Source organism: Sinocyclocheilus grahami, unplaced genomic scaffold (genome assembly GCF_001515645.1).
Source record: "Sinocyclocheilus grahami isolate Dianchi unplaced genomic scaffold, SAMN03320097.WGS_v1.1 scaffold75.1, whole genome shotgun sequence".
In the NCBI taxonomy this organism is placed as follows: domain Eukaryota; kingdom Metazoa; phylum Chordata; class Actinopteri; order Cypriniformes; family Cyprinidae; genus Sinocyclocheilus; species Sinocyclocheilus grahami.
Genome location: NW_015505254.1, coordinates 1,815,492 through 1,828,349, shown reverse-complemented (window position 1 = coordinate 1,828,349; position 12,858 = coordinate 1,815,492). Strand labels below are relative to the sequence as shown.

Genomic DNA, 12,858 nt, shown 5'->3' with positions numbered 1-12,858 from the left:
TAAAAACTTTAATTATCTGTAACTTTTTTCCTATCTTTAATGACATGTAAATCTCAATTTTATTCTTTCAGTGTATAATGTATTAACAACCCCCTTTTTTCTTTTTCTTTCTTTTTTGTTATTATTGTTTATCTTTTTTATGTTAATGGTTGTATTATTCTATGTGTACTATTCTTGATTTTTGAGCATTAATAAAAAAAAAATTAAAAATAAAAAAAAAGACCTCCCTGAACCTGGGTTGACTTAAGCGCCTATGTTTCTAACCTTACAAATGTGTCCCATACCTTCGTCCTCAAAGTCTTTTATTATGAAAATCCAAAGCTATTATCTGTTGAATATGTTGTTAATTTTCTTATATTGAATGCAAAATTCTTCATTCATAAGCAAAAATGGCTTGAATCTCCTTTGTCTTTCCCCATTTTTCTTGTTGAATTGGACTCTCTTGTTTCATCTCTTAGACTTACTAATAACAAAAAGAGTGCCAAACTTTTGATGTATTATGATAACTTTTCTAAAAAGAATGTAAGTTTATTTTTGCACTTTTATGTACCGATAATAATTAATTTGACATGAAAATACAGAATATTTGTTTTCTGTTTTTATTGGAATATATTCATGTCTCGCTTCCCTGTTTCTGTATGTTTCTACAAGTTTTGTAATAAATAAACTGTTGAATATGTTGTTAATTTTCTTATATTGAATGCAAAATTCTTCATTCATAAGCAAAAATGGCTTGAATCTCCTTTGTCTTTCCCCATTTTTCTTGTTGAATTGGACTCTCTTGTTTCATCTCTTAGACTTACTAATAACAAAAAGAGTGCCAAACTTTTGATGTATTATGATAACTTTTCTAAAAGAATGTAAGTTTATTTTTGCACTTTTATGTACCGATAATAATTAATTTGACATGCAAATACAGAATATTTGTTTTCTGTTTTTATTGGAATATATTCATGTCTCGCTTCCCTGTTTCTGTATGTTTCTACAAGTTTTGTAATAAATAAATAAATAAATCTCCCTGAACCTGTTTTGCTTTGTTGTATGCATTCATGTTATCTTTGTTCTAATCTAAACCATTGTGTAATTCTGTAATAAAGTTCTTAAAAGAGAGGGATTTACTCTTTTTTTTTTCTGATGCAAGCAAATGCGATAACAGCACTCAGGTAACCAGGAGGCAACGAACATGAGGAGTACAAAAACTTTTATTTAACTAAGCTTTGCTGTCAATCACTTTCTGCAATTCTTTACACATGTACATGATGATACAGTTATCGTGGATTCATTAAAGCATAGAAACACTTAAAAAACAAAAAAGCCACTCCCAGCGTCAAGAGTAACAGTTCAAGATAAAGTGTTATTAATATGAATTGCAGTGACACAGAAATGCTGTTTTAAAGCCTTGCAACTGTAGTTTGTTTGGTCCAGCAACACAAGCATGCAACCTTTTCTGATTGTAATACAGTTTTGGCTTTCTTTGCATGTTGCACCCCTTTTGCAAGCACCAAAATTCAAAGGCATCAATAATTGAACATATAATGATACATCATGCAGAACACCATACTTTTGAAATCCCCTCAAAGTCACCCCTCTTTGCAACAAGACAATCTGTTCAAGACTAGGATTTCTAATATCAACATAAATGCATAAAGGTTGTCACATTCTGGTCAAATCAATATTTGCTATAGACATTAGTGTGGGAGTCAAACTAATTGATTGCACATTAAACAATGCCAACAGCTTAAATCTTTGGAATCCCACAAATTTCAATAAAAACAATGTACTGTATTTGCATCATTTTCAGTCAAGTAGGATTACACATTGGGTGTGCAAGTTGGTTAGATAGAGATGATAAGTTATGAAAACATGGTTTTATTCAGGGCTGAACAGTGTGATTGTGGAAAAAATGTTTGTAATGTGTACTGCATTTTAAAAGCTGGTGTTTAAATCTGTGCTAATATATCAAAACCGTTTAATGAGAGGTATGAATATCTTCAACATCCTGGATGTTTGAGTAAGCAGGTGTTGTTTAGAAAAGTAATATTTACAATATTGAGCTAATGTAACATTGAAGGGAATTGAACATGAAAATAAAAGGAACCGTCTGTAAGTTCACATACAAAAACTTTATGATGGCACACAATTTGTTGCAGTGGTTTTAAACTGGTTCTTTTCAAGAATTTTAAAATGAATCTATGAACATACTGATTGAATCACACATTTAATACCCAAACGAAACCAAGGACCAGACGTCAACAAAAGATTTATAATAATTTATGCAATTATGGCCAAATAAACAGCCCAGGGGTAAGAATGCCTTTGATAACCAAATAAATATCAAAAAAGTCACAATGTTTTTTTTTTTCCATCAGGCCCAGATATAAATAATGATGTCTCTGATTAAATGTAACTGGCATTATCCTCGAAACGATCGTATTCAATCAAATAAATATTCACATCATTCAATAATTGATCATTTAGAATTTTTACATAGGATTGTAAATGAGTCACCCTGTATCATAGCAGCAATGAGAATGAAGCCAACCAGAAAATAAAATATAGCGATATTACAAACAATGTTAAATAAGAACAATTCGTATATCAATGATTAACCAATTTTAAGTTAAAGATGTCAAGATCAAAGGGAAGATATATGGGGTCATTTTACAGTCAGGGTCCAATTTAAAGGTTGGATTGTTCAGTTCCCTGAACGATTTCAGAGTGCCTTAAATGGCTTCTCTCTGGCTCCAAGATGCAGGAAAACTGAGCTACAAGGGTATGTATTGCGTATGGAAAATACATGGCTCGGACTACAAAAACATCTGTTGAAGAAAACTAAATGAACTCTTTGGTGAGTTTTGTCAGACTTACCAAAGTGGCATCACGGTGTATATTTTAAGTCACAACAATAGTGAAATAATGGGTTTAAAAGAAAAATAAAAAAAACATAGCAAAAGGTTGAAGAGATGAGGAGACTGAGAATTCTTTTCAAGTAAGCATCTCCATTTGTCTAAATGCCTTGCACAAGTATAATTAAAGAGTCAAACTGAGTGTCAAATTGCATTATTAGAGTCAAGGGTAGAGTGCATAGTATATGAACATAAATCTCTTGACAAATAGATCACTATTCATGCTAACACTCCACGGCAATGCTGCACAATCAATCACAGGGCTTTGTTTTAAAGCACATGACCATGTTTAATGAGGATCACCTGGCATCTCCGTAAATATTCTAGAAGTACAAGGTTTATAATTCAGAACCGAGTATGAATACATACAACAAATTTAGTTCTGCTTAATTAGCCAGATTAGCACCCTTTCTATTTTAGAGGTGTGGTCTCTGATGTCTTCTGTATTACACCTCATTCCTTTTAGGACAAAAGGGAGTTATTGTTTTCATTTGTAGTAACTACACCCTGAGAGGCGTGTTGTGACGTAGCAACACTGCCTGAATTGTTCAAGTGAAAAAGAGGAATAAACGTTCATCCTTCTGCAAGAAACGCATCATATAAATAATGCCAGAATACTAAAAACTTATTCCATCACTGTCAACCAAAACAAAAAAAAGGATGGATTTTAAAACAACTGTTTTTGGCCTCCATCCAGTAAAGAGGTTCTTTAAATAAATACATTTGCAAATGTAGTCCTTTCTGATAGGAAAAAAGAATCATTGGTAAAAAAATAATATTTTTTTTAAATATATGTTCAATCCTCATTACCATGGAGTCATGTAACATTTAATTATCTGCATTCCCACTTTTAGTCAACAAACCTACTCTTAAAGAAGTACAAAAAAAAGCTAAAATAAATAGAGGAAATATCCATTTTGACCTTTAACAATCCTAGAACTAGAGGTTCCATTTATCTTTCTAACTCTAAGTGTAGCCAGTCCAAAAACAAAAAGAAGGAAGCAGAATGAAATAAAAGGCAGTTTTTGAAATTCTTGAATTTTTTCATGATTCTTTGTCTTATACAGTGTTGGCTAATTATGCACAAGCAATCCTTCTTTTCTCTTGCATCCATCCTTCACACATTCATTCTCTCCTGCATTCCCAGACGTCCTGATGGAGAGCTGGTCAATGCGGCCTGCTGCTGGACTCTGAGGGATGCTGTTTACGAGGCGTATTGTGGCCATTGAGGTATCCGTACGAGCGTTTGGTCAAACCACCATTTAGAATATCCTGGATGTGTTGCACTATCAAATTTATGGCAACTAGAGAGAGAGAGAGAAATAAAAATGGAAGAACAAAAATCATGTAAAGTTGACTTACAAGTCTTTGTTTAGTAAATACTTTTTTCAAGGCAGGTTTAGCACTAGTTTCACACGCCTGGTTTTGTTGTTAAAGAATCAGTAGTACTAGAAGTACGGAAAAGACTAAACATGCTGGAATGCTCAAGATATCAAGACAAGAAGTGCCTTGCTTGGCACCTTCAAAACTTTTATTTTCAAAACAATGTATGCATATCATAAACTGTTCCAAAACATTTCCATATCAAAACATTTGTCTTCTCTCTTCCATGGTAAAGCCTAAGACATTTGGATAAACACATTTAAAATCTCACCCAGATTATCAGCTCCCCTTGGAATGATCACATCAGCATACTTTTTTGTCTGAAAGTAAAATAGATTTAAAAAAAATAATAATAAATTAGAAGCCCTGAGAAAGAAAATAAAAATTCAAGTGAAGATGATGATCAACAACAACATTTCCAATGGGCAAATATTTCACCACCTGCTGCTTCTTGACAAAATGCCAGGAACATGTTCTCTTGTAAACTGAAAGACTAATATTGGCTCCGCGTTTTAATAACAGTGTTTAATAATCAAGTCAATAAATGGTCCTTATATACAGTATATTATATATAATTAACTATTACATTTACATAAAAAAATAAAAGGACCATTTATAATATATTTGCCAAACAGCACAACAGAGAAACTGACATGGAAAAACCACATCCAGTTGTTTTACAACTTTTTCAGTACTTAGTTTTATTAAACAAAATGTTAGTACCAAGTAAAATTGTGTCACATTCAAAAGTCTGAGGTCAGTACGATTTTCTTTTCAAAACGACTATTTGGCAAGGATGCATTAAATCAAAAGGGACAGTACAGCCATTTAAGACATTATAAAATATTTCTATTTCAAATAAATGCTGTTCATTTATATTTATCACGGAATCCGCAAATTAGAATGATTTATAAAAGATCAAATGAAGACTGGAGTAATGGCTGTTGAAAATTCAGCTTTACAACACGGGAAAGTGTGTGAGTGTGTATTTTATATAAAATAACAAAAAAATAAATTAAAAAACACACACAGATCATATATGGTAGGAAAGTGTCAAACTCACTGGCAGACAGAACTCCTCAAAGGCAGGCTTAACAAATGTTATGTATTGGTTTAGCACTTGCTCTAGGTCACGGCCTCTCTCACTGATGTCTCTCAGGACTATGAGCAGAGGGGAATGAGTTGACATGAATCAAATTGCACTGAAATACATCATCCTATCACTACCACTAATGAATTATGAATATTCGTTGAGATCCATTGATGAAGTCCACACACACCTCTGCGTGACAGACGTGTATCTGCATCCGTATCCACAAACAGCTTCATTTGAAACAGATCTCGGATTTCTTGCGAATAAAACATAAGAATGCCTTCAAATAAAACTACATCTGCTGGATAAACAGTGACCGTCTCTTCTTTCCTGTGAAAGGTAAAGTGTATCAGGATGCAGGAAATACCTGAACAAACAGATTATGTGACATAAATCAAGATAAGGTCTGTTTGAAACCCTACGCTCTAGTAGCATGTAAGCAAATCAACAGCAGTTACATTCTGGCCTGTGTTTCTGCTACTTTCTTGCAGGGCGCTGAATATGAGCTCCAAAATAAATATGTGCTGCTTACGCACTGCTTTTGTGTGTGGTTTGAAACTCAAATAAATACAAACATATCCACACACAGAAACAATGCAATGGTAATAAGTTAAAGGGATCATTCACACAGAAATGAAAACTACTCATCCTCATGTCGTTCCAAACTTGAATCAATCTTCAAAACACAAACTAAGATATTTTTTTAGAGAGGTTTCGGTCCCTCCTATAAAAAAAACATCCAGGTAACCAAAACTTAGAAGATTCAAAAAGGTATGTATCAAGTGGTCTTGAATCAATCAGTCTTGTGAAGAAATTAAAATGATGAACAGATTTAATTTAGTCTGTTTGTGTTTCGAAGATTAAGCAGAGTCTTATGGGTTTGGAATGACATGATGGTGAATAAATGATGGCAGAATGTTCATTCTTTGCTGAACTATTCCTTTACGTTCTTTAACATGTGGTCTGAACGGACCTTGAGTGGGTAACGAAGTCGTAGACGGGAATCTGGACAGTTCTTCCTTCCATGATATCACAAAGGGTTTTGACTATCAACTCATTATCAAACGCATCTGTGGGACACAGTAAAAGATGATCAGACAGACAGCACAGAATTTGTTCTAAGGTTTCTTGATCCACAGGACGTGGGAAATCAAGAACAAGCAAAAAGGTGATAAGCCACTTGTGCTTGTGCTGCTGCAGAATGAGTGCGTGTGTGTGTGTGTGTGTGTGTGTGTGTGAGAGGGTGGCTGAGTCAGGCAAACACTCACTCCGACAAACACACACACACACACACACACACACACTCACAAAGAGCTGCCAAAATATACAGACAGCATCAACGGTCAGTCTGATCTGTATTCTGCTCATAATAACACTGCAATAGGCAGGGGTGTTTGGCAATAAAAAAGCACACATAAAGAACTATAAATCAGGTCAAGACCAAAAAAAAAATCTAATTAAAAAATACATTATATCAACAAACATTTCAGACTTTTTACCTGGGTGGTCAAAGTTAAATTGTCCTTTTAGAGCCTTGGCCTTCTGTTCAGAGGTCACACACACACACACACACACACTCACAAAGAGCTGCCAAAATATACAGACAGCATCAACGGTCAGTCTGATCTGTATTCTGCTCATAATAACACTGCAATAGGCAGGGGTGTTTGGCAATAAAAAAAGCACACATAAAGAACTATAAATCAGGTCAAGACCAAAAAAAAAATCTAATTAAAAAATACATTATATCAACAAACATTTCAGACTTGATCTGTATTCTGCTCATAATAACACTGCAATAGGCAGGGGTGTTTGGCAATAAAAAAGCACACATAAAGAACTATAAATCAGGTCAAGACCAAAAAAAAAATCTAATTAAAAAATACATTATATCAACAAACATTTCAGACTTTTTACCTGGGTGGTCAAAGTTAAATTGTCCTTTTAGAGCCTTGGCCTTCTGTTCAGAGGTCAGTACCCTGTAGAAACTATCCTGACTGAGGATGGCCACCTGCCTCTGATGATGGTCGATCTTATTCTGGCCAAGAAGCTCCATGATCTTCCCACAAACTGATGACTGAAAAAAAAAGACAGGATTGTAGTGGAGTACATAAAAAAAAGCACGTTTCAGTGAGTAATCTCAATTCAAACTGTGAAATAATGACAAAATGGGCGATGATTTAAGGTCAAGTGTATAATTTCTGTGGGTGAAATTGGGTAACGCCTTGTTTCAGTAACAATAAATATGCCTATTAAAAACAAAGCAAAGAACAAGGAGTATACTCACAGGTGACACTCCTTGTACAAAAAAAAAAAAAAAACACAAACCATGAGCAGTTATGAAGAACATAAGCAGGTTTGCTCACATTGTCACGGAGAGATTTCTACTCCTCTCTGCAGCTCGACAATGTCTGGTACACTGACTTCCTTCATAAAACTGCTATATTTTCCAAAGACAGTCTACTAATGGGCACCCTCAATACTCTGTAATAGCTGACAAATATGGAGGACAGAGGCACACCCTGATGAGAGAGAAACGGCACTAAAATCTACAAGGTCTATGGTGTACCATATAGCTGACCCAATCATGATAATATGACAAATATTAATACTTTAGTCAATAAATATGCCTATTAAAAACAAAGCAAAGAACAAGGAGTATACTCACACAGGCACACCCTGATGAGCGAGAAACGGTACTAAAATCTACAAGGTCTATGGTGTACCATATAGCTGACCCAATCATGATAATATGACAAATATTAATACTTTAGCACAGAAAGGACTCATATACAAAGTCCAAAAAAACTGAATAAACTTACGGTCACAATCACTTGATGTATGATATATAAACAGACTAGTAAAAGCTACTATTATGGAAGAATATCTCCACAAAACAACAATGAAAACCACCTGCGATGAGTTCAGATCCTGTTAAAAGTCGACCACATGCCAATAAAGAGCCGAGCACAAGACAGGCCGCACTGCAGGGATATGATGAAACCCTGCTGTATCTAACCTATGTGTATGTGCTTAAATGTCTTACAAAGCTTTTCTTCACCAGCTGCAATGCTGCCTGCCAGTCGCTCAATCCATTTAAAAAGTATAATCCACAATCAGTCCAAGCTGTCCCAGACCCTTATAAGAAGCTACACAGTACACACATACACACCAAGCATATGTTAAGCAAAAACAACCAGTGGTTTGCTTCAAGGCCTGCAACATATTTCGAAACACAATGCATTTCTCACTTAAGAGTTACGGAAATAATACCATCTTCTATCACATGCAAAATAATAATCACAGCCCAAATACAAGGATTGCATGGAGTTTCTGTTGCATTTAGTTTTTACATGCTCCACAATAATGTATAACAGCCACAAAACAAAACTAAACAATGTTTTTATAATACCTGCACCAGGTTTTACACAAAGTTACACCAATTTGACATATCGGGTCCTTATACCATAATGACGGTGACACTCAACCACATATTTAAATATAATGGTGCACTTTTAGTTAACACCAAGTCACCAACTGATGTGCAAGTCAAATGGACTAGCAGCATGTTGAACAATGAACAGTAAAGCAGTATTTTGCATGATTTACTGGTAACACTTTACAATAAAGTCCCATTTATTAATATTAGAAAACGTCATTAGTCAACATGAATTAGCAATAAATGTAAATTGTATTTACTAATACATTATTAAAATGTTATTTAAATATTATTTAATGGACCTAAGCTGACATGAAATAACAATGAACAGCTGTATTTTTTAAATAATATTAACTGAAATTAATAAGTACTGTAAAAATGAATTGCTCATTGTTAGTTCATTTTAGTTAATATTTTGACTAATAGGATCTTATTGTAAAGTGTTACCAATTTATTCATGCCACAATGCATGCTGAGAGTGCATTTCAACTTACACTGGCTTCGCCAAAACAAACTAATTTATATTATATAATAATTACATGTTTTTCCACTGTGCTAAAGTCTTGCAGAAAGAAACAAAAAAAGAGAGCTCAAACACTTCTTTGACATTTGTTGGTACAGTCTGTGCCCACGATCTATCAACCTCCAGCCAAAGTAACCACTAATCCAGCTCACATGCTAACTGGCCTACAGGCATAGAAAGACGATCCTTTACCTTTGAATCATCAGCAGGATGCTGAGAGACTTGTAAAACTCATAACAGCCTTCAGCAGGAAGGAGGAAGAAACCATTGTCCCCAGTAATGAGTGATCTGCAGTGAGGTGGGCATCTCTCCTAGCCTGGCCTGTCACCGGCCCCTAAACTAACCTTGCAGGACAGCCAAAAACCAGCTTCTGCTGTTGCTGACTAAACATTCCCCGGATTAATTCCCAAGCATTTTTTGTGTACCCAACAAGCCAAGCTGCCGTTTAGAAATGTAATGCGAATGCTACCTACAGTGCATCAACAGTGGGTTGGGTTGTGATGCAAGTTATCAACGCAAAAGCATTTCTGGCTGCATTAAACTTATCAAGGAAACACTTGCTTCAGGCAGTTATCTGCTTTGGTCGAGCAATTTCAGGATGTAAACAAACTGGTGTCCTTAAACAGTACACCAAGAGTCTACAGGCCCACATGAATGATAACATACAGCTTGAGAAAGTCTAATCAAAGCATTTTCACTGAGAAATTAGATAACATTTCTTCCAAGCAATGTGGTAGAGAGAGAAACTTGCACACCTGGCAGCTGGGAGATATAGCAGTCATAACATAAGCAAACAAGATTAGCAAACGGAAACAGAAAGGAACAGACAAATTATGTACAGAGACATTTTAAATAACGACTAAACAGAGTGGTCAGTAAAACAAACTGAAAACTTAAAAATGCAATAGTATTCCACATGATGACTTAAACTTAATATATATAATTAATAATATTATTATATATAGATGTCATAAAAATAACAAACATTAAATATATTATTTTAAAACAAAATGTGATATAAATCATTATTAAATATATAAATATTAACCAGGTTGTTACCAGGTATGGCGTGGTAACTTGAACCATTTTTATTGTACCATTTTTACTTTTCAGTTTATTTTTAAAAGTATATTATTTATTTCCCTACTCTAAATAAACTACACAAACATATTATCTATAAATATTTCAATAACAGGCTTCACTGAATGAGCCGTCTTGACGCATCCCTGCGTACGCACGCACGCCGCCTTTACGCACGTAAATGAGGTAAGATGTGACACACATTCGTTGTGCCGCTGACCCCAATAACGTTAACCAACAAAAGCTCCGCGATTACTCCTCTTTATCCTCAAAATTCCGTAGTGGTTCGGGTTTAACGCTACACACACATAAACTATTAACCAGGTTGTTACCAGGTATGGCGTGGTAACTTGAACCATTTTTATTGTACCATTTTTACTTTTCAGTTTATTTTTAAAAGTATATTATTTATTTCCCTACTCTAAATAAACTACACAAACATATTATCTATAAATATTTCAATAACAGGCTTCACTGAATGAGCCGTCTTGACGCATCCCTGCGTACGCACGCACGCCGCCTTTACGCACGTAAATGAGGTAAGATGTGACACACATTCGTTGTGCCGCTGACCCCAATAACGTTAACCAACAAAAGCTCCGCGATTACTCCTCTTTATCCTCAAAATTCCGTAGTGGTTCGGGTTTAACGCTACACACACACACACACATAAACTTTTTTTTTTATCTCGTTCTCTGATCTCATAACACACCGTCAGCTCATGAAACAAAGAGACCGCTCTTTGTGCTTGTATCATAACTGTTATCCTAGCATACACTAGACATCCTCCGGCGCGGACAAGGTTTTATCCATGTATAACCGCAAAGTTAGACTTTCCTCAACACATTGTATATTTAGCTAAAGTAAAGCAGTAATTAGGGTGTTCGACAGCTGATGAGATTTTAATGAATCTGATGGAATGTCAGAGGCATTGTGGCGATTTACCCGGCGCAAGTATGCCGTTTTCTAACAACAAAAGGCTTTTCGCAAATGGATTTTGAGGATTTTGATGAAAATAGTAGTATTGATTAAATGCTTATTAATAAGTTGGTAAGTCCACCATCACCAGTGCATGGCGACAGTGTGTGGGAGCTGTCTATATCAGGAAAATGACCAACATCCTTGTTTTAGTACCTAATAATATATTCTCACAGTATGTGTATAACAGTTTTAAAAATACTATGACTATTTATTCGTTTTGTTCCATCTAAATAATTAAACTTGATTTAAAAATGATTAAATAAATAAATGAGTCAATTAGATCACCCCTTAAATGCTAAAAGTCTATATGTCCGTTTTTACATCGGCCATGTCAAACCATCTCGGGGAATAAAATAAATGTGCACATTGATGATTCCATGACAATGAGCCACGCGGTCAGTGTGCGCTCGCCTCATCTCTGACAAAACCTAAAACAAACGATAACTAAAATTAATGTAAGGGAAAGCAGAATGCCAACCTTGCCGCTGGCAGTGCCGCCTGCTACCCCGATGAGGAAAGGCTGCCTGACAACATGCTCATTTTCGGCTTGATTGTCCAACTTGCTGTCGCTGTCTCCTGCCATGCTGTCAGTGCGCGCACTGAGCTCTGTACTGCTTTTACCACCGCAAGCAGCGGCGCTCCTCCTCCCCCTTCCTTTCAATTGTGTCTAACCTTTTCCTTTGGAGCGTTTGTGTGCCTTGTTACATTTGTTAGTAGGAATTAGTAGAGCTCTCCACCTAGCTGACGACACATTTCCGTAGAGATAAAGTGTAGGGCCCGTTCACACCAAGCATGATAACTATAAAGATAACGATATAGTTCTAAAAATCGTTCTCAATATTAAAGAATAGCATAGTTCACACCACAACTATAACGATAACGATACAGAGGAACGATATCGTTGTGATCACTTTCAAAACGATTTTTTTCCAGCTGATGAACGATAAAACACTGACAGCCAATCAGAATCCATCCTGCTGTAACGAGCTCAAGAATTTAAAGCGGCAAACGCGCGTGCGCTTAGAATAAACAGACGATATCGGTGTGGACGCTAATATGTTATCTTTATAGTTATCGTTCTTGGAGTGAACGGGCTTAAACCTTTTGTAAGAAAGTATGAAACATCAAACTAAAATTAGAATATATATATATTTAGGTGCATCTCAAAAATTTGAATATCGTGAAAAAGTTTTTTTGTAACTTATTTCAAAAAGTGAAACTTGCATATATTTTAGATTCATTACATTAAGTAAAACATTTCAAAAGTTTTTTGTTTTAAATTTTTATGATTAGAGCTTACAGCTCATGAAAGTAAAAAAAACCAGTATCTCAAAATATTAGAATATTTACATTTGAGTTTCATTAAATGACCATCTCTAAAGTATAAATTCCGGTTATTGCTTGTTCTTTGAAACCACAATAATGGGGAAGACTGCTGACTTGGCAATGGTCC

General features: G+C 35.2%; 1 protein-coding gene across 1 annotated transcript; it reads right to left on the bottom strand.

The window, feature by feature from the left end:
* Nucleotides 1-3,923: 3,923 nt before the first annotated feature.
* LOC107585889 (uridine-cytidine kinase 2-A) lies at nt 3,924-12,181 on the bottom strand. The gene is made up of 7 exons (XM_016273069.1): nt 11,884-12,181; nt 7,300-7,459; nt 6,356-6,452; nt 5,570-5,712; nt 5,353-5,450; nt 4,561-4,609; nt 3,924-4,210 (listed from the first exon to the last, which is right to left on the bottom strand). Exons 1-7 carry the CDS (start codon nt 11,986-11,988, stop codon nt 4,074-4,076), a joined length of 789 nt encoding a protein of 262 aa, XP_016128555.1. The 5' UTR covers nt 11,989-12,181; the 3' UTR covers nt 3,924-4,073.
* Between the last annotated feature and the right edge of the window lie 677 nt (nt 12,182-12,858).